This window comes from Struthio camelus, chromosome 22 (assembly GCF_040807025.1).
Source record: "Struthio camelus isolate bStrCam1 chromosome 22, bStrCam1.hap1, whole genome shotgun sequence".
Taxonomy (NCBI): domain Eukaryota; kingdom Metazoa; phylum Chordata; class Aves; order Struthioniformes; family Struthionidae; genus Struthio; species Struthio camelus.
In genome coordinates this window covers 7,491,658-7,514,502 of record NC_090963.1, presented here as the reverse complement: position 1 = coordinate 7,514,502, position 22,845 = coordinate 7,491,658, and the positions used below count along the sequence as shown (strand labels likewise).

General features: G+C 41.3%; 1 protein-coding gene across 13 annotated transcripts in view; it reads right to left on the bottom strand.

Annotated features, from left to right (window-relative positions):
• Window positions 1-22,845, bottom strand: part of ARHGAP32 (Rho GTPase activating protein 32) — a 290,155-nt gene that overhangs the window by 54,938 nt on the left and 212,372 nt on the right. For 7 of the 13 annotated variants that reach the window (XM_068916543.1, XM_068916538.1, XM_068916537.1 and 4 more), the window contains 3 exons: window positions 16,217-16,298; window positions 10,067-10,117; window positions 7,329-7,403 (listed from right to left, as the gene is read on the bottom strand). In XM_068916543.1, coding sequence (XP_068772644.1) covers window positions 7,329-7,403; window positions 10,067-10,117; window positions 16,217-16,298 — 208 coding nt within the window. Of the gene's footprint in view, window positions 1-7,328; window positions 7,404-10,066; window positions 10,118-11,023; window positions 11,047-16,216; window positions 16,299-22,845 lie in introns of those variants that run through there. The other 6 variants (XM_068916547.1, XM_068916546.1, XM_068916548.1 and 3 more) reach the window with 3 other exon arrangements.

Sequence of the window (22,845 nt, the reverse complement as noted above, 5' to 3'; positions counted from 1 at the left end):
ATGCATTCTCCGCTACTTACACATTCATCAACTTGTAATGGAGCGGGAGAGGTAGATAATAAATGTCTTTTAAACACAGTTAATGAAAACAAGGATTTGAAATCACAGACAAAAAGGCTCCGTCCACACACTTTTCACAAATTCAAGCCTTAAAGTTTTCTGAAAAAGTTTAACCTATTCTCTAAAAGTTACTTTAGACAGAAGTACTGCGGAGGCAGTGAAACCTAGAAAATGTTATTAATATACTCTGTCGCTTTTTCCATTTTCTGGTTTTGCAAATTCAACCACTGAAGGAAGTTTCAGCCGTTATTAGAAGTTAGGCAGCCAATATTTTTCAGTGCCATTTCTTACTCAGCTACATTTACCCTGCAGCCTACTACTCCTAAAATACGCACCACTCCAATAAACAACCCACCTCTCTGTTTACAGGATTTTGGGAGAAACTAAGGTGATAGATGAAGGTAGACTGGGGGATTAAAAAAAGCCTAACAAAGCAGCCCACCATGCAATAGGCCGGCATGGGATAACCTCAAAACTTTCCTTCACAGAGCTCTCAGGAACTAGGTTTGCCACAAATGTCTCCTGTCACAGCTGGACACTACTACGGTGACTTTTTTTGTGCGTGTTTTTCTTTGTGGACGGAGCCATGATCTGCTGCGGATGTCCAGGTTTGCACGAAATGAATGCTCCAAATACTTCAATCAAAAGGTAAAAAGCAGTTAGAAATGATACATAGCCATGTGGATAGCAGAAGCCTTTCATTTGCCTTTCCTTCAGCAAAAGCAAGTTCCCATGAGAACAAGTCAAAAATTAGATGCAAGCTTCATACATACTGCAGTTATAGGATTAAATGCTGAAGAAGATTGAGCACAGCATTGAGACAAGTTCTTAAAAAAAATCCTGCAAATGAAACTTCAGATCAGCAAAGTCTTCTGAATTAGTCACAGACAAGCTCATTCACGAGCTAGTGAAGCAAGACCTAAAAGCCAGAGTAATGTTATGATCTACACTTTGCAGCAGTTTCAATTCACTACCAGAGGAGAGGAGAAGAGGAGCACGGAGAAGAGCGAGACACGGAGAGACAGGGACAGAGCGAGAGGAGCAGTCTTGCCTTGGGTGCTTGCGTAGGACTTCTGGTGGAAATAATCAGACATCCCATAGATCTCGTACAAGCAGTGGAAGGTATGCCTCTCTGTGTGCTCACTTAAGGATTCTTTCCAAACATACCCCATAGCCATGCCCCAAATGGTACCCTCTCAGAAAGCCAAACAGACATATCATGGCCTGGCCAGTCTGTATTTTCCAGCTCCCCTCACTTTTAGCATTAATTTATATAGTTACATAGATTCTTACACACATGAAGGCACCTTCTTGCAGATGTAGCAACACCATTGATAGCTAAGAGCCAGATGCAGCCAGAGCCCAAGCACCACTCCTTTGGTGACAGGGAGGCACCAGCGAAGCTGCTCAGCTCATGGGCACTTAACAGGGCCGGGTTCTCACTGGAGATGGGAGGTACGCACCGGCATGACCCCTCGTAAACCCACGTGCCAATGCAAGAAGAGACCAGAGCTACCTGCTGTCACCTAAGGTTAAAGCTCCCTGAAAGCATTTCTGATTGACAACTTGGCTCCCACACTAATTTGCAGCGGCACATAACTATTCAGAAAAAAGAACAGGAAAAGCACAGAACAAACTACCTTTTTGCTGGATTTCAAAGCTCTTTTAATAACCATGGAGTTTTGCTCAAGCCATCTATTAATAGAGTTAAGTCCCACTTTGACAGAGCTTGTGAGAGAAGAAAAAAAAAAAAATCCAGTTTAAAAATAACAACCCCCCCCCCCCCCCCAAACTGAATAAGTGGAGAGCAGGCAGAGCGAGAAACAAGCACGGAGCATGTGAAAAGAAAGCTGGCCTTATTAATAGCACACTGGTGCCTCCAACACTCCTGCATTCAGACAAGTTTTACCGCTTTATTTCACAAGTAGTCATCTTATTCCGGTGGATTCAGCCCCTCAAAAAATTTTAAGCATGCCAGCCCATGAATATTTCGGTATCAGGAACACTAACATATCTCTTTCTTACCTGCAGAACGCACAGATCTACATGATTATTTCTGCACTGATGCATACAGCTTGTGCATAGACTAAGATGCCACGCTTGCCTTCTTTCTCAATTCAAATTCTCCAGGAAACGTGGCCAAAACTTGCCACAAAACTCAGTGTCAAACTTAGGAAAGCCTGAAGCTGCTGTCTATGGGTTCAACTTCTTCAGCAAGCCTCAGAGGCTATGAGTGACCACCTACTAGGAAGAAATTGCACTGAAGGGAATACAGAAACGAATCTCGCTCTTCCTTCTACCTGTGTTACATGCCTTTCCCTGTAACTTCAGGAGACTCAGGGTTTACTTCCCATGCTGTAATTACACCATTAGTGCCTCCCAGTGGAGATGCAGCATATGTTGAGAGAAGACTTTTTAAACTGGCTGAGCACTACCAGCTCCTTGACATAACCTAAGCTGGACAAAAGGGCTCTCCTGCCAGGACAGCTGTGCCTACACCAGCACCGAGTGTTTAGGGGTTTGTTTTTGTTTTTTGTTTTGTTTTTGAAATGTTTTGCTGCCAGATCAGCTCTGTCAGCTCTGGGTGTGACCTTTTTCATACTCAGAGAGGACTCAGCTATGCTAGGAAAAACAGTAGTGGAAATCTGGCCCCGAGGTTGGAGACAGAGCCCCCATTCACTGATATGCCCTGCCCCTGTGCTGTTACTGATATTGTACAAAGCAGGCATAAGGTCACTAGAGCAATCACCTTTTTCACTCACTCGGCACGGGTGCGAATGATTACACAGGGTACGAGGCAAAGCTCATGTGAAATAACTTATCCCTAAGCTGCTCGCTTTGCCCACATGGCCTTTGTTTCTGCAATTACAAAGGCTCCCCCCTTGTTGGGGATAAAGGAGGGAGAAGACAAGCAGGTTTCACAGCTGATGAGAAAACTCTCTTTTTACTTCAGCTAAAACAAGAAAAAAAGATCTAAATGAGACAACAACACAAACTGTGTCCATCTCTCCATCTCGGGTCCCCAGAACTTTCAGACACCCTCTGGGGTTTAGCTCAGACTTCTCCTCCTCTCCCTCCAGCTCTTCCCCCAAACCACAAAGTTTCCTGCCTGGCCAAGCTTCCTCTGCCTTTGGCCCTACTTCTCTTGATCGTTCAGACACAGTGCTAATATCCAAATCTCTGTTCTGCTACAGGGAAAACTCCCTTCATTCAAATGGAGCCCTCTCTAAAGAGAGGCTGGAGAAACCTGGCCTGACAGAGGATGCAGTTGTATTCCTCTGCTGTGCAGACAGAAACTCCCCCCAAACGTCCCAGAGCCGATTTAAACTTAAGTAGCTATACCAATATAATTCATTCTGTTGACCTTTTTATTTAGGGATAAACACATCCTTTCCAAATTCATTTAAGTCATTTGGGAAGGGTTTCGGGCTAAACCGAAATAGGCAGCTCTGAGATCTTCTTACCAACAAGTAAGAGTGTGCATGCGTATGAATCCCAAAGAGTAAAAAATGGGAGCTATATCCTCCACAACCACTTTGATACAGTAACACTATTAAAAGTGGTTACGTAGTCTTGTACAGGCCAGAAAGCAACTAGCAGATTTCCATTTTCAGTACGTTCATTGCTGGATTTGGTTAATATTCATATTGGTAAACAAAAATGTGTACTTTTCTAAAGAAAACTGTAACCGATTTACACACAAATATCTGATAACCATCTAAACATGTTTCCATAGCACCTAGGAAATGCTATAAAAATATCAATTTGTTCAGGTTACAAATATTGCATCAATCACAAACATTACCTAAGCCTCCATGGCGTCTGTGGGTAAGAAAAATAACCATGGGTGCTTAAAAAGCACTGCCAAAATGTATGCTTTCTTCTTACTACTGCTGCCAGAAAACATCTGCACTATTAAAGGATTAAAGGATTAGGAAAGAAGAAAAAAAATACACTGACCTCCCAATGCTGTGTAGTCTTAGGAATTTATCTGAGACACTTAAAATTTTTGCTTGTCCCTCACTTATAAGCTAGCCAGGATTTATAGATTTTATTAACATGGACAGGAAAAGTATTTCAGATCTGCCACTAAAGACTAAATTCAAAACCAAGTTCCATCTAGAAATATGTTCTCATAGTCACAGGTTCATAGCTGCATGCAGAAAATATGTTTGATACTTTTTAACTTTGAAGGTCTTTTTTAAGCCCCAAGAAAATCCACCGCTGGACAGCGGACTGCCCAAATTGGCATTCACAAATAGCTGAATCCATAGGTACCTCCAGCTCTCTTGATACCTGCAACTTCCTTAAAAGATAAATTATGGAGCAACCTTGGTAATCCCCAGGTGGCTTTTCATGCAGCTCTAAAGGAAAACGTATTAAAAACTTGCTCTCCCACAAAAGGAAAATGGGGCATTTAGCTTCAGCTATACAACCTATATTGGAAATCCTGCACATCAATGGGCTGCCTCTGGGCAAAGCCACAGGGGTTACTGTGCTCCCTTCTTTTTCCTTGCACAGGGCAGGATCTGGGGAAAAGAAAAGAAACTCCAGAGCACTGAAGCAGCGGACTCAGATGCACAGGGCTGCCTGTTCCTTCTCTGCAACTAATGCTGAGGAAGCAAAAGTAACACACAGCTTGACGCTTCTCGGCTTGCGTGAGCAAAAATCAACTTCTGTGAAATTCATTCCCCCCGACCGGGCTGAAGAGAGACTCTTTGGTAGCCAGCGCAAGACGCTATGTGGCTGTTGTTGGGATGCTCTTCTGTACCAGCTGGGGGGAGGCAGAAATGCAACTTGGGGCTGGTAGACCCTGGATTAAGCCCACAGATGTTTGTTTCTGTAGCTCCTTTGCCACATTCAGCAACTGTCTACTCGAGCTATGCCTAATGCCATCCCCAAAAGGAAGTTACTGAAGTGTATATTCTGACTTCATGAGCTAGCAACCTGGACAGGACTTTCACAAGACTTACCCCCAAATTTTATGGAACTTGGACACCTAACTCCCTTGTAGTAGTCTTCTAAAGGAAAAACTGACAAAATATGCATTTTATAACAACAGCTTGAAAAGCTCGATCTAGTCCTGAATCAAAGTGTTTGTCATTCTAGGCCAAAATCAAATTCGGACTACAGAGTGATGCTTAGTTTTCCAATAAACAGAGAATCTGTAATTCAGAGTTGGCTTTCTTTTAATATCTGTGCCTAGAATACAAGCTCTAGGAAGCTGTCCTCTCAAACTCATATTTTCCAGTGGAATCACAGATTTTACAGGGCAACTTTCATAGGAGACCAGATGAATCCTGAATATAGCAACATTTCCACAGATCGGCCCACAGTTCTGGTCCCTTTCTATTCCTGCCAAAAAATGGGAAGGAAAGAAGAAGGGGAAAGAATCGCTTCAAATACAGGAGGGAGAGCAAAGAGAAAGGAAGACTCCTGGGAAATGAAGCAATAACAAGAAAATATTGCTGCAGCTCTGATCTGTACTTCAATTCTGCACATGAATTTAAAGAGCTAAAAAGACAAACAAACCATTGCTATAGCGTATGTCACAGCTGTGTACAGTCCTGAGTAGTTATGGCAATAAATCCCCATCTCCTAAACATTACAGGTAATCACTGGAACGATTCAGAGTAATAAGTCATATCAGAATAATAAGTCTATATCAGAATTCACTGCACTGAAAAAGCAAGCAATTCAGCATAATTATGGAAGACTCAGTTTGGCATTCCTAACATTTCCAAGATGCAAACTACCAGCAAAATAATACTGCTAAAAATATACTTTTTAAAGCAAGCATCAAACAAACCACTTTCATAAAAGAAAAAAAAGCATTAAAGCCTAGTTAAAAAATAAATCCTCCTCTGGTGACTTCAGAATGTCACACGGGAAGTACAGACAAGGATTTCAGCATAGGGAGAGCTGAGGCAGCTGTGTGAGCTTTACACATAGGCAGCAACAAAGAAGATTTGCAATCAGTTGAAACACAGTCAGAAATAATGCCTGGCACTTAGCAAGCACTTAAAATCACCTAATTGCACACACATTGGCCTCCTTAACAAGCTGTCACATGCTGGAAGGAAAAAAAAACATAGTACCAGTGTTGTGGACATCAGGACCCATGTGAGCTCTGATGAGCTATACTTACTAGCATCACTTCAATATCAAATATCCATTAACCTATTCATTATACCCAAAGAATACATTGGGACACTCTATATGAAAGGTACAGTTGCCATGCAGATTCATTTAAACCTCAGTACAAAGGAACTAGATGAAACAGAGGGACCTGAGGGGACAACATGCTATCTGAACACTACAGTACTTTGCAAGCAATATGACATATTACCTGCTGTTACTATAAAGCTATGATCTGGCCTGCTGGAAACCAAAAGTTACATGCTTACTCAGTCTTTAATAAAATTCCATTTATACTTTCCTCCGATGCACTTAGGAGATCCAGGAGAAAATAATCTCAGATATGATTTATTGAAATTAAAAAAAAAAAAAAAACCTCTATCACTAAGCATCTCTCTATAACTGGTGATCAAACTGTGTAAGTACATAAAATCTACCAGAGACATATCTCAGCTCCTCAGCTCCACTGGAACACTTTTAATATTACCTAATGTGAGTTCTGAAAAGCTGTAGCAATGTTGTCATGACAATGACAACACAACACAGTTGTTTTCCGCTATCACTGTGCAACTGGCTCCACATTAGGGTCGTTTATGCTGCCATAAAACTATAGTATTTAACCACAATTCTTTTCTCTCTTATTTGAGCAAGTTCTTTCCTCCAGAACATGGTCAAAGAGGGTCTGGCACACTCTTCAGATATATGTTTCAGAGGCACAAATCAAAAGCACTGGGGAAGAAAGCACACTTTATGTTTAGAAATTTTGCAGCCACACACAAAAAAAGAGCACCCTAATTTATCATACAGACTAATGGCCACTTAGCCACTGACAGAATAGATAGCATGCAGACTGCAAGACCCAGTCTTGTAAACCCATACTCTTAAGATCTGGACCCACTGACTTGAATTAAATCACTTGCATAAAATCTGCTTGCAGTAAGAAGGCTTCCTAGAATCAGGCATTGACTTTTCTAGCCATCAGATACTAAAAAAGGACTAATATAATCTATTGCAACTACATCTAGCTTCTGTCATCAAACCTAGGGTGTTAGTAAATAGTTACTGCTATCACATACAGTGTTAGAGGTGGTTAGGACACTGAGAGACTAATTGTACATAATGGGCTCTACCTGAGCTCAGCTGGGACTGGTTCAGAGTCTTTGTAACATATGCAGAACCTGGCTTTACACTATCCATCTCCAAATCTGCACGTGATTAAGGTCAGGTGGGAGGAGGGCAGAGGAACAGACAGAAGGTAAGAGAAAGGACAAACAAATTAAAATATCTGCTGAAACAGACTGCAGGAGACTAACAAATAATTCGTAGAGACAGTAATTAGAGAAACAGCACTACAGGAATCTAGATTTCAGTGTTACGGGTTCTAGGATGTTGCTTCTCCGGCACATTCTAGACCTCATGTATTCTTAACTAGTAATGTTTATGTGCAAAAAGAAGTCTAACTGAAGTGCATGGAGATATGCCAAGTTCACAGGATGAAAAGCAAAACAGACGAGATAACATGAAATAAGCTGAGTAAATACCTTGAACCCCGAGAAAACTTGAGCAGCTGAGGATGAAAGGGGATGCTACTGGTACCGGAACAAGTGGCTTAAAGCAGACTCAAGCGTGCCTGCAGCCCATGAAGTCTAATTCTCAATTCCAAGTGTGCAAGCACACTTACATATTGTGTATACACATCAGTGTAAACAGAATTGTCAGTGTAAACAGTTTTTTAAAATTATACAAAATAGGTCCCAATTTACTTTGGAAAACGCTAGTAGAAGAATCAGCGATGTTTAAACAGAGCTGTAACTTGCATCAGCATGGTCTCTGGTATCATTGGGAGACTCAAGATTTAGAGCTCATTTTCAGAGAAACTCTGTCCCAGTTTCAACAACATATTTCAGCTCTAGCCTCCCTATCTAGGTCTCAGCTTCCTGTTGTTTTAGCTGGGGAACTCGGGAGCCTAAAAAGAACTTCAGCGTTTACAAACTGCTTCATGAGCACAGAGACTAACATCCCCCTAACCCTAGCCGACTCTGAAAAGGACCTAAAAGCTTCCATGCTTTCAAAATACTTAAAGTATCTTCCTGAATTATTAGAAACAGAAGATACGCAACCCTGATCTTTGATGTCCAGAAATATTACAAACAAGAACCACCAGTGCAGACCACAGAGGAATGCCCAGGCATGGGAGGGAAGCGGCACGTGATCTCTCTAGTGATGTTCTGTGGGGAGCGATAGCCAAGTTTCTAATCTCTGTTGCAATTACATGACTCACAAAGGGACATGGCTGCCAAAGGAAATTAATTTCATATGAAAAACAAGCAAAACCACTAATAAGCCTTATACCTTTGAGCAGCAGTATTGTAGCCGCTCTAGTGTTGAACTCTTCCCTCTACACAGTCAGCTTGGAAAGGAGCGAGATTCTGAAAGCTCACCTTTCAGGCTAGGTTAAGTAACCGGGGAGAACGTAGCGTAGCCATTCTTTGTTTTCACGTTAGAAAGGGCAAAAAACTCAGCCCTGCCCTTACTATCTCAAGTTAACTGCTGCCGAACCTTAGCTGAAATGGCGTCTTGGAAGGACTCATAGGTTCAAGGAACTTGACTAGACAAGAGGAAGAGACTAAGATGGATGTTTTCTCCCTAACTATATGTCCAAAGGAAACTCCTGAGATCTTACCAGCATTCACTATTCTGACTGCCCCCAAACTTTCCAGCATGTTATATACCATTGGATACAGTCAGTCACAGCAATTAATTTGGCCCTCACTCTTATAAACTCTACCTCAGTTTAAATATCCCCTGGCTCTTCTTGGGGGTGGTCTGGATATATGCAGTAGAAGCACCTCCACCACACACGCACGCACAGCGTGATCGCGTTGGAAACAAACCCCGTTCTCCTCAGCTATGCCTTCCTCTTAGAAGTCTCCACCTTTCTGGCTTGGGAGCATTTGCTAATTCTGGCACGTGCTCAGCACGGTGGTCAGTAAGTTACGTCTTCACACTGCTCTGCTGGGGAATGACACTGCTCTGCCGGAGTAAGTACCATGAACAGGAACCACATGCCCGTTTCCCACGCTACAAGTGTATCAGAGCACAGTCTCTATGCCAACAGGTGGGAAGTGTGGGTGTTTGGGGGGGGGGGGGGGGAAGCATATACATACATATGCCTGTATCTATGATATTTGAACATCCTTTTTTAAGGCCGATTTATGAAATCCAAACAGCATCCCAGGGCAGAGTCTCCAATTCTACTGACAATAGGTTATTGTTAGGAGGTTTAGATCAGCACCAGCAGGACCTAAACAAGATCATGGCAGGATGCAGCAGGACTCTGTAAGCAAGCCGCTCCCACATAACTTCACAGTTTCATTTTGGGAGTTGTGAAATGCTAAACACGAATACCATCTTCTGATTTTTAAAAAGGAATCTTTGCTTCTGAAGATTCTCGAGTAATAACAGATTGCCAGTCCCCTATTTAACTCCTTTCCATCAGCAAATTTTTAACTTCTCTTTCCTTCAAACTGACATTCTCATTTGGTTTGCTCAGCACTTAAAAGGGCAATTTCTTTTTATTATGGTTTTATTGATACAAAATGATACAAAAATTACATCATATCAGTTCTAGCAGAAAAGAGTTAGAATTGCTGTTTTTTTTTAACTCCCTGCTATTTTTGTTTTATGTCCAAAGAGCTTTAAAAAGGCACATGTTTGACTAAAGCTTTGCTTTGGCTTCCCTGAACATGCTTCAAAGCATCAGTGCTACTGAGCTGCATGTACAGAATTAAAAGAAAAAGAAAAAGAAAAAGAGAGAGAGAGACAGAGACAAAGAGAAAGAGGAAAAAAGGAATAAATGAAAACATACAAGGGGGGAAGTAGCTCCAGGATGCTGGACGGGCTCCATGGGCAGGGGAGACTGGGAAGGTATAATTAAAAAAAGAAAAAACAAACAAAAAAGTTGGTTACAACATGCATCCATTCAAAATGGGTTAAACTCATATAAAGCTCGGCTATATACAGCGCAGCGTACAACCACAGACCCAATCCTTCAAGTTGTTTGGTGCTTCATTCCCTAAAACTTTCGGGAATTCATTAGGATCCTGGAATTCCCCACCCAATACGCGTCCTTGTTCTGAAAAAAACATTTAGCATGTTTCAACTTTCAGCACAAGGCTCATCCCGGCTGAACACCACAGTGGAACATATGATTTGTTTGCACTGCTCTCAATGTCTGCTAAGCATGTGTTTATGGTTAAGCCTATGTTTAAGTACTTCGTTGAGTCAGAAACAGGACTGGAAGATTTCTTTATATGCACGGACAATGCCAACCACTTAAAAAAAGAAAACAATTCCCAAATTTGTAAATTTAGATTTTGCGTAATTGGGTTCATTGTAAATGGAGCTTTGCTCCATTTCTAATGGTGCTAAAGCAGGCAGTTGCTTTATCTTACTTTCCATTCTGTGTAAGAAGGAAAGCAAAATTGTCAAAGATCCACATTTTCCTCTTGACAACAGGGTTTCTCCATTAACTCATTACAGAGAAGGCAGAGACTTTGCCCTTGATGCCTTAGCCCCAACTGTTGGCCTTTTTTTTCTTAAAAAGAAATTAAATTAAAGAAAATTTAAAGTCAGTAGGAATCCAGAAATAACTTCTCCACAGACCAGATCAGTTCAAATCTAGGGTTTAAGCAAGCTGACATCGTCCTGCTGAAGTCTTCTTTTAAGCACACAGACCACCAGATTGACTCATGATAGCCTTTCAGAACAGTGGAGATGCGTGCAAGTCACCTAAATAAAACGTTTTCACGCTCACGCTGCTGACCTTTCGGCCTGAAATCTTTGTCCACTCACATCTCCATCTGAGCTCCGTGGGAGCGGAGAGAACATGATTTCTTGAAGGATTGGTCCTTAGGTCTGTCAATATTGAGAGCACATCTTCAGTCTGCCCTATCAAGAACGAGATCTGGCAGCTCGGAGCGCGTTAGTATGTTTACTCCCTGTCTGCTTCCACACTGAAACGATATACCTGTCTTGGCACAATAAAATTTTCATTTAATTTAGATTTCATGAGACAGTTGTGTGTTAAACACCCAACAACTGCTTTGTTTATGTGAGATTAGCAAGAATGACACTTATTACTTACATGTTATCTTTCCATATTTTGCTTATAAAAACACTAACTAAGACTCTGTGCACCCAGCAGTGTTAAATGGCTGTTCGACCAGGGCTTCTGCAGAACGTAAATTCTATTTGCACCTTATTCTTCCTGATTTTTAAATAAAATATCAATTTTTTGTCAAGGGATTAGGAGCTAGCCTGTTTCAAAGCAGGCACTGCCTCTCAAGAGTCTGCCATGATTGCAACAGCTCTTAAACAATGAATGTAACTCAATTTGCATTTTTGCAGTTAAAATTAATTCATTCAGGACTGTACCAGAGTCTTCAGGAAGTCAGAAGAGATAGCCACACAGGTCCCCTAGTGGTCTGTTGCCTAATCCAGGCCTAAATTTCAAATCTCCTGAAGTCAGTGGATTATTTGCATTCAGAGTGTTGACCAAGATTAAACCGTTATTTACATTTAAAAAAATTCTTCAATGACAACAGCTTGCAATACTAACAAGCATCTTTTAAAAGTTCATTAATTTCGTACAATACAAGTACATTTACCTGATAAATCTAAATTAAATGAATGGATGAGACAGGAATTTGAAAAAACCTCCATAAAGTTGGGCAGAGCTGCTGGGTTATTCAATCTTTTGTCCTAAGCAAGACTGAGGAATTGGTGAAAATGACCCCTGATTCTTTAAAATGTTCACAGTTTTGAAAAAAACAAACATTACCTTCTTATTCCCCATTTCTTCACTAAAGCTCAAGCTCTCACACTGCAAACTGCAACTTTATTCTTTGCTTCCCCGTTGTGACCAAATGCCCCCCCAAAAGCAGCAGTGTTCAGAAGCCTTCACATTAGTTGTCAGGCTGAGGCACGCTGGAGTAAAGGTTTGGTGAGCACACGTAGGCGGGGGGAGATGCACAGCAACACACTGCTTGTTAGCAGAAGACATGAAACAAATTGCACACGTGAGCTGAAACATGATATGAGATTTGAAATACAGTTAAACTACCACAGCAAATAACCAGAAGTATGAGAAAGAATGGAACGAAACAGACACCCGAGATACGCTGCCTGTGACCGTTAGCTAGGCAAAACTGGTGAGGAGGGACAACACGAACACACACACACACACACACACACACAGCTCCTGGAAAAGACCAACCAGAGATGGACACAACTGAACAAGAAGAGAAAACACAGCCACAATCTACAGGCTCTTCCCAAATGCTTGCTTAGAAGGAACAAACAAAAGAGCTATTCTTTATTTCTTCTAAGCAGCACAATGAATATTTAAAAGATTCACTTCTCACTAAGACGACTATCTGAAATTCAAATGCAATCGTTCATCCCATATCTCTTCAAAAACCTTTTTCTAGAAGACCTGACTCTATCTGTAGTAACGCTGAAATTCAGCTAAGTTGTCAGTGAATGGCATTAGCTATAAAATATCGGATACTAATTCAATATAATAATTTAGATCAAGAAGTAAACATTAGAATACTCTATCTGAGTAAGAATTCAGGAAGAATTAAGAAAGGAGAAAACCACAAGCACTCAAACAAACTGGGATTTGTTGAGCCCACGCTACCCTCCTTGATCTGTACAGTGTTTTTAAGCAAATAGAAACAGTCAGGAGGTCAGTTTGCATCTCGCCTGAAAAAAAGGATTTTCTAACAGCGTTGAACATGAGAAAATTCGGGGCACCAGCGTAGTAGGAAAATGAAGGGAAAGTACTACCCGACAAGTAACTTCCAGGAAATCCTAAGGACCTTGTCTCTCTCTCCCTCGTGTGCCTTTTTCATGTGTACAAATGGAGTCCACAAGTACTGAGGTAGCTTGTTCACAGAATAAATTCTGAAATGTACTTGAAATTAAGTTCAGCGCCTCTAAATCTAGCATTTGTGAATGACATCCAAGTTTGAAAAAGGAAAACTCTAAACAACTTCATTAAGCAATAATGGAACCTACTTTAATTACCAGATCATAGCGTGTGCATACGTGCACTCACGTGCCCACACGAAGATGCGCACATAAACATCTGCAAGTATACCTACTTCATATTGAAAGTGAGTTACCAGTCTCCATTACTATGTCGCTAACATCAGAAGCAGTATTTTAGGAGATGATAGTTTTATCAACCCAAACTTCACCGTCAAATATATTTCAGAGACGATTCCAGGCAAAGAAAACTTCTTTCTTACTACTTTGAACTTTCAGAATTGAATAAAATGGACACAGTTTTCCTGCAAGGTCAGTGTTCCTTCTATTTGCCTCAGACACTGGCTGCATTATCAGTGGTGTGAGCATGCACTTTCACAGTCAAAGAAAAACATTGTTTGTAAAAGCAGAGTTTGCATTTAAAGCCACCTCTCCTCCCTGACTGCCTGCATTTCATTTACGTTTGAACTTCAGTCATTATTTGTACTGCATTTAAAACCAATACAATATTTTATGGTTCTATTAAAATGTTATCCCCATCACTTCTGCAAATCAAAACCTCTAATTAGAAATAATAATAAAAATGCAGGGCAGGAAGTTCTCTGCTTTCCATCTGCTTTTCATTAGATTACTCAGTCCAGCCAAATCAATGGACAATTAAACAACACAAGCAGTTCTACGTCTGTAAATTCCTTCATGGCAAAGGGCTTTATGCTGCAAAATGTCCTAGATGCTCTACAAACGATGTTTTGATTAAAGAGAAAAAGGTTGCACGTTGATAAATATGCCTTATCAAGCCCCAATCTAAAACTCCACATTCATTCTGGATCAAATACCCTGCTAATGTCCAGCAAGGAAAAAAGCTCCAAGTGGTTCCTTTCAGAAAAGCCTCTTTCTATTCCTTGCAAAAAGCCAATCTAACATTTAAAATTTAGGTAAAGGGGGGAACTTATGTTATGGGGATTTTAAAGTGTATGGGAAACATCTTAGAAGCTTGAGCCGTGGGTGAGAATGCACAGAATCCAGGTAAGGAAAACGCACGCTCTTCTGCATTAGCCCACCAATGTCATTCTTAGCCAGGCTCTGGAGGAACCACTTGGAAGGATCCAATTTCACATTTCAGGGCAGCGCTACTTTACTTAAGCCACTCACTGTGCTCCAGCAGCTCATTTCTGCCCCTGTGCCACGTTCTCGTATAGTGCTGGCAACGCAAGCCAGCTTGTGCAGCTGAGTGGAAACCCCAATCAGGAAACGGAGACTTCTTCCCTTATCTTCTCACTCCTTCTGTATTTTGCACATTCTTTTTTTCCTCCAGACAGATGAGTTCCTTGAGTTCTACAGCATAACACCCACCATGCCTTAACCTCCCCACCAAGTCCTTCCTACTTCTTCCATGTCACGACTTTTGTAGCTGAGGAAGAGTCTTACAGACATCTGCCTCCCCTATACAAGTGCTGCCACATCCCAAGGTGGAAAAAACAGAAAGCATAATGCTACAGTGAAACGGTATAATAAATTCTGAGTGCAAAAGAAGGGCAGGGAAGGATTATAGAAACAGCTGCAACATTAGTTCTAGCAATACTGGAATCTGAAACCTTATCAGGGTTCTTCTGGAGCAGTTTTTTGGCTTTAACTGTACGCATGGAACAACTATCAGGGAAGGTCAACAGTCAGGGCCTCATGACATGGCAATATTTTTCAATATATTACTTTTAATATGACTTGGGCTTTTTATATCTACTTTATAAGAAACGTGTCCTAGGACCGAAAGAGGAAATCCACCCTCTAGAGTGTTATTAAAGTCAAACAGAATCTGTTAATCTATGCTGCTTCATTCTCTCTCATTAGAGCATAGCAAGAAAATTACTCACTATCAATGCATGACATTTAATTGCCTGAGCCATATTTAACAATAAGCACTTGCTTATGATTGTCTCTGTCAGCCTAGCCTGTATTCAGGTTTAAAGCTGCCCTTGTCTACATGCTTTAGCTGATAGACTACAGGGTAGTGACCTATCACAGCATTTAGAGATCAACTTCAAACAACAAGAGGCAGATACTGGATTTATGGAATGACCACCTGCTGCAGTGTCTTGAATTGTCAGCGATTTGTGTGACAGTGATTCTAACAAATACATTTGAATGTTCCCAGGAATAACAAAGACTGAAGATAGCAATGGCTGAGAAAAGTATTCTCCTTAATTGTCAGCTCTGTGAAGCATGCAGATTATTGTACTACACTGAGAGCTTTGAGTGTCCATGACTTTTTACTACTGAGCCAAAAGCTCCGAGTCCTAACATAATATCTGATGAAATGCACTTCCCTTGGCAAAATAGCAAGCTTTGGAATTGCATCTTTTTTTCCTTGACATATCAAATCACCACTCTCTTAAGATAAGGAACAGCATTAAAACAGAGAAAGTAGATGAACACCAGTTCATCAGTTAACCAACTATCAGCTCAACTTGCCTGCTGCATAACATTTTAAGAAAGATCAGCAATTTCAAAATGCTTCTTTTGATATACAAACTACAGTTAGGGTAATATCATATATATATATTTATATCTATATATGTGCGTGTGTGTGTATGCGCGCGCACACACACACACACACACACACACTCAAGACACCAAGACTGAGGATGCTGCACAGAATCGTTAGTTATGGATTGCTGAAGGAACCTCAAAATTCTTACCAGCCTAAAATCTTTCAAAGCATGCAGGAGATGAACAGTGATACTAGCTTATGTAACACTGCAGATAAAAGACATCCAATAATGGCAACCATTCAGAGACAGGTAACGTGTGGATGATCAGCACATATAGAGGATAACATGATATGTATAAAGGATGATCAACACATACAGAGGATAATATGACATATATAAAGCAGATATTAAACATGGAACACTGAAAAGACGACTCCCGTTTTATTTCACTGCCCCTTAAAACTAAATATACATACCTGGTTTTGGCACAGAATTGGTCACAGACTGAGGAACTTTGTCATTAATTAGTTCAACACATTCACTAGGAAAAAATCCAACCTGCAATAAAAAGAGAGGCAGAATACTGAATGCCGGGTTTTTACATCAGAATTGTTAAGTTTGGGTAAAATTATAGCCTTTATGAAGCTACATGTAACCTTTTCCTCTAACCGTGCTCGCCTGATACCCCACAACATTATCCAACCTAGAATGACCCAGCATAAGAATAATAATTTTTCAAAATGATGCAGGCAAAAAAAATCGACATACCAAATTATTAGTTCTGTAAAATACTATGTTATAAACCTGTTTTCTAAGCTTGATACACAGGACAGAGATATCAACTTGCAACTGTGTGTATGGAGAGGGGAGAGAACAAGTGTGCCAGACACCCTTAAATCGCATGTGAAACTGAAGAGACAGAAAGACTTAAGCTTGGTTTCCTGCACCTGGCTGCATGTATATAACATGACATTTAATGAAGACAGCAAGACTTCTTAGCTCTTAACATCTCAATTATTCGTACTCAAATTTCACCAACACTGTGGGCTTTTTTTTTTTTTTTTTACTGTCAAAATAACTCACAATTCAAAAAAAATTAACAAGCGCTTTAACATTTTATTCCTTTAAAAAAAGTGAAATTAAATGTGGGTCGACATATGTGCATGTTTGTATAGTCCCATTACAGAAAAAAGTGTATTCTCCTACGATACGCAGAGGAGATGCTTTGAATGAGTGAAGCTCTGTACCGTGTACTAGCCTTACTGTGCGCCTGAGCTGACGAACATGGGTCATCAGTGATACTCCTGAAGCGTTCAAATTAAGCATGCGTAAAGATCTTGCTAAAAAAGTCCAATGTGGTTTTGGTTAAAGTGAATTCAACTCAGTCTTAGAAGTAGGCTTAATAAAATGAGACCTTTATTTTTAACTAAAGGACCCAGTAATTTGACTAGAAATAAACACAGGTATTTTTAGAAGAAAGAGCATGATGTAGTGAAAAAACCTCTAATGAGAGCCAGGACTCCTAGTGTGTGTGCTCGCCTATCTGCTTCTCAACATGGACAAGCCAGAGCAACCATTGCAACTCACCTTCCCTATCAGCAAAGGAAAGGGAGGAGAGCACCACTTCCCCGTTACTGACAAAATAATTTGCAAGAACAGCTGACAAACATACAGCACAAGCTGTTGAACTGTCATGTTACGATTTATCTTTGTACCTGCTAATCACGCCAAAACAGTAAGAATGTTCCAGAAACAAATCCCAGAGGCAAGAATCTCCTTAGCCAATATTTACAGATGCTTCAAAAGCAATGACCCTCGCTGGGCCACCACATAGCAGTGCTATGCAAAAAGTTTTGACAACCACAGAACGCCACTTCTCTGCTGTCAGCATCACCCACAGTGAAGACATCTGCGAGTGCCCAACCTACAGCAAAGTCCCGCGAGTGATTAGTTCCAAATGCCAATTTGCAGCATTCCCGGACTGCATTAACATTGCATTTTTTCCTGCATCCCCTCTAGGTTAGGAACGCTGGAGAGCATCAGCATAATGGTTAAAGACTAGATCACGTGGCAGATCTTAATTTGCTCTGTAGATAGGACACACCTGCAGAAATTCACATGCCACTCTAAAGTCCCCACATCTGGGGAGAAGTGAAATTATCCCCCTTTCACTACTTAAGGACTCAGACTAAGATCTGACCAATACCTCATTCTTGTGCTGAGTCCCTGCACAGAAAGGTGTTTTAAACTTCCCGGCATCCCAGTCTTCTCTCCGATAACGAGCTCCACTGCACAGCGTCCTCCTCCTTACGCTTGTCCCATGTGAAAGTTAAGCCAGACCAGAGCCTTCGGAAACATTCATCCACGGTTCATATTTCCAGACCTTTTACTCTTAGATCCTACCTTCTCACCCAACTCAGCACAGCCGCTGTATTGTAATTCACTGGCATGTAATTCAAAGACAACCTCCCTTCCGAGACGCCCTGTATAAGCCAGAAGCAGGATTTCCTGCCCTGTGTCAGGCATGCGATGTGGACAGCTGAAAGCATCAAGCCACTTCATGCAGACACAGTTCGGTCAAGAGCTACGACAACGTATGGCAATAAGCCAATAGATGGGCCCCTGAGATGACACTCTTGAGATATATAAACCCAGTGGTGATTTTTGTGAAATATACTGATTAGCACAAGAAAAACAGCATGAATCCTAGCATGGCATACAAAGTCCTTCATCATATGGCTCACAGCAAAAAGCTGCTGCTTTGCCAGGAGATGTTGAGACACAGGCCGACTAGCACATACACAAAAATACTGGTTTTCAAACTAACGCATTATGTGATTTTTAAATACTTTACTCTAGCTAGGAGTCTCAGATATTTCCCGTGCAAGAGATGCAGGAGACAATTTTTAAGTTAGGAAAAGGTACACATCCGGTTAAAGTCTCAGCACCATTGCACAAACGACACATCTGGAGCACTCCGTAGCTGAAGCATATTAGTTCCTTTCATTTTCAATGCTTGAAGAACTCTTTTTTTACTTTTTCTTTTTTCTTCTCAGTTGCATGATAAAAACCCACAAAGTCTATGCCTGACATCTGTAAAGAAGTCTGAAGTATTTGGATACCAACCTTCCATTAATCATAATGAAAAATGGTGGAACTAAATTCAACCAAAAATCCCATACGGTAATCAAAAACTCATTTGCCTCTGACTGTTAATATAATGTTTCTCCTATTACTGGATGTCATATATGATATTAACCATGAATCTAAAAATGAAACAAGTCCCATGACAGTTCTGTCAGTGCTTCTCAGCATCGCAAAACGTTTCCCACATAAAACATGGTACCTGCTCTGAACATATCCTTTTTGCCATGTTCACAATCGTTAATTAGATTGGACTTTTACAGGAAAGAGAATTTTCACCTGTGCTAGTCTTGACAAGCTCTCTGATATTAACTTATTGATAACAGTTCTGCTAGCTTACATTTTCTGACTGATTTAGCTTTTCTTCCAAGATCCTCAAGAGCTCATCTTCAGGGTCATAACCCATAACTTGCACCTTGTTCCCACCCTCTTAAAAGCTGCTGCTTTTCCTTCCATGGAAAGTTTTCCATGGTTTTACATAAATAAAAGAGTTTAGTCTCAGAGTTAATCTCAATAGACGTAGTAAGGCACTGTTAAGAGCTTGATCCAGGATTAAAGGATTTGGCAACATACTAAAATTAATAGCAAGTGTAATATATATTTAGATAAGTACAAGGTCATCTAAAGGTTAAAAAAAAATCTCTGCACACCTTAACCAAGGGAGGAAAGCACAGGCTGCTGTTGTAGACAAACATTTCTGCAACAGCTACTATTTTATCTTTGTTTTAATCTTATGTCAGACTCTGCGAAAACTGGAAGACGTACAACGCTTTGTGGGAAAGAGTCAAAAGAAGAGTAATCATTTTCCGTGCATGAGGAGGGAATTCAAGCAAATGAGAAAGCAGCAGCAACATAAATGGCACAGGAAACATCATTTGTTTGAGATACTTTGATTCCTTTTTGGTTTAAACACAAGCTAGAGTGTGGGTTAAATTTCATTCAAAGAATTCATCTCTCCCAGTTTTAAACCATGATGGGCTAGCAAATCCTAACACTGAAACATCACATTTTCATTGCTAGTTCGGCTTTCAGGAGCAGGCTTTTCACCTATGCTGCTTGCCAGGGAACTGTATTAGCAGCCAGGGCACTGAAAACAGAGCAGCACCTCCCTAGTACAGGCAAGGAAGGCAAACGACACACTCCGATCCGCACGCGTTAGCATTGCATTCATTTCTCGCTCTTAGACAAGAAAGCATGAGCTCTGTCTGTCTCTCTTTCTCTCTCTCCCCCCTTCTCTTCCCCAACACAGTTTCCCCCCACCCCTTTCTTCCGTTTATGCCACAAATAAATCCATCGGAACCCTCCTTCCAGGAACCTGAATGAAAGAGGAGGAGGATCCTTCACACTGTGTCAGAGACTTCAGGACCTGACAATCTACTTAATTCTCCCCTCTGCTTTCTGGCAGTGTCAAAAGCACTCTAATCATTTACTGAACGCAGTTGTCCTCCATCATGCACGTGTCCAACACCAAACCACAACAGCGAGCCCTTCGCACTCGTACAGATCAGGATGCTGACGGTACTGATAACGGCTGCAAGTGAAAAGCAGTCTCCAACGCTCTGGCCTTCGATATAGAGGAGAATTAGAGCAGAAGTTAGGAGGAGCCTTCCTATGAAGCATGATATTCCGGGCACAAATTTTCATGAAAAAAACAATGCCACGATAAATCCATGAACTAACGACCAACTGCAGTTCTTTTGTTGCATCTCAAGACCTATATATCAAAAGCCTGTGCTTCTTTCTGGACCTGCTTTGCTTTGCTTAAGAACGGATAATTTACATGCACAATCCCACATGGACATTCTCTTTCTGAATGAAAGGAATTACAAGAGTTTCGTGGCTAAGATGTTCAGCTCTCCTTTACCAGAGTTTAGGATCTCCTATGTCTACCCAAAATTTCCAAAACATCTTTTGAAAACATAACTTCAAGTACATAACAGTTCTACTTTCTGCCCCAACTCTGATAATAAGGATATAGTTCTTAACACACTAGCCTAAGCACTTCCACTTTTCATTACCTGACCATGCAGAAAACTCAGACAGTGGCAGAGAAATTCAGACATGCAGCCTAAAATGTCCCTCATCAATGTAGCGTGCTCTTTGGGCAAGACAGGGTTCAGCCTTGCGTGAACACAAACAGGGAGGAGGACGCTAACAATCCTTTTCCTCTTCTAACCAGTGCCCCTCTAAAATAGGTGAGGAACTTGACTGGTGTGCCAGCTGTAGTTCGGGAAACTGGTGAGGCTGGTCAAAGGCTGTCTTCTTTTAACGTTCACACCTCCCAGAGCGGCTGAGCTACCAGGCACCTGCATGCCGAACATTACCACCAAAGGTCGCACGCGCTCCTACAGTGGGGTGCGAGAAATCTCTGCTGCTCAGCTAGACAAATGCATCCACTCCTGCTGTGCTCAGTGGCTTGAGATGACAAGGGAAATGCCACCTCACATGTAGGGGTGCCCACACCCAAGCAAACTTTTGCTGCCTGCCTGCAGGAAAAGGGCACCCCCTGCTCAATCTAGCAGAGTGCATGGGTGCAGACTAGGAAACTCTTTCTCACGGCAAATCCAGTCAGACATAATTTGGCCCAATCTGTTACTGCAGTTGGCACCATTCTGCAGATGGCAGTGGCCATCTGGCTGAGAAATGACGTCACTGCTGACATGTCCATGGGGCTCTTTCACGCTGTCTGTTTTGCAGGTGATACCACTCTCCAGTCAGAAGGCTGCCGGTAGCACTGAGTTCCCAAATCAGTGCATATGAACCAGAATTTAAACTTTGGCTTTACATGTCTTACTTTAGGAACTGGTGTTTCCAAAGTGACATTAGCCACATAAATACGCTCTGCCTTCCCAGGCCACTTTATTGATTACAGAATTTCTGTTTGAAATCACGCACGAGAGAAATACAAACAAACAAATGCTCTCAATTAACAGCCTCTTCTACTCCTGATCAATCCAAGACAGAACGTGTCCCTTCGGGGAAATCTATCCAGTCTTAAATCCCACGTTCAGGTCCAGTATGGAACATGACTGGAAACGACGGGTTTGCAGTTTCACAAGCTGTTCAAGCTGATGTAAGCGCTGGTTGATGCCCAAAAGTCCAGTCCCACCCTCCACCCCCAGTTACACGTTCCAGTGTAGTGTTTTGTGTTGCCTCTAGCAGTTGTGTAACTTCTTGTTGTGCACTAGTGCAATGAATGAAACTATACCCGCGTCCTAAATTTTTAAAGAGCCCTTACAAGAGTTACTAAGAATGTCAAAACGGAGTTGTGCACTGAAAAAGGGGCAAAGGGAATACCTGTCCCGGGTGGTTCAGTTGTCTCAAACAGTTACATACTGAAAAGACAAAGGATGAAGAAAAAGCAGATGGGAACAAAGAGAGCTGGAAGGCTGTTAACGTGGAGGTAGCTGTAAATTTAGGTAACAATCTGACAGTGAAAGCAGCGAGTCACTAAGGACATTCAAATTAAAGGCTCAAGCAACAATGTCTTAAAAATCTCTTTACTCTAATCAGTGAAAATGATAAGAAGCCTAATTGGTTGTTTTGTTCTGTACAGGACTAAGAGTTGCAATGTAGCCATTAGATCAGCTAATGGGAGAAGGGCATCCGCAACTTCGTCACAGACATTTGAAGATTAACAAAAAAAGTGATGCATTCCTGAAGGATAGCTCTGGCTGGCAAAGAACAAATTACTGAATCCTAGCTGCAGTTAGTTCAAATCGTACATATTTGCAACCTATCAGGTTTGCTTTTCTCTTGGACGTTTGTAGAACTGCTTCCTGCTCATTTGCACAACATAGAGAAACCCTTTATTTTTTCTAATAGACGGGGTGTTTGTGCAAGAATGAATGCACTTCTGCTCGAAGGCTCTACCTTCACATACATATATAGTCACTTCCTGGTAATGTAACAAGGGAAAATTCACTGTGAAGTGGGTTTAAATAAATAAATAATAAAATTG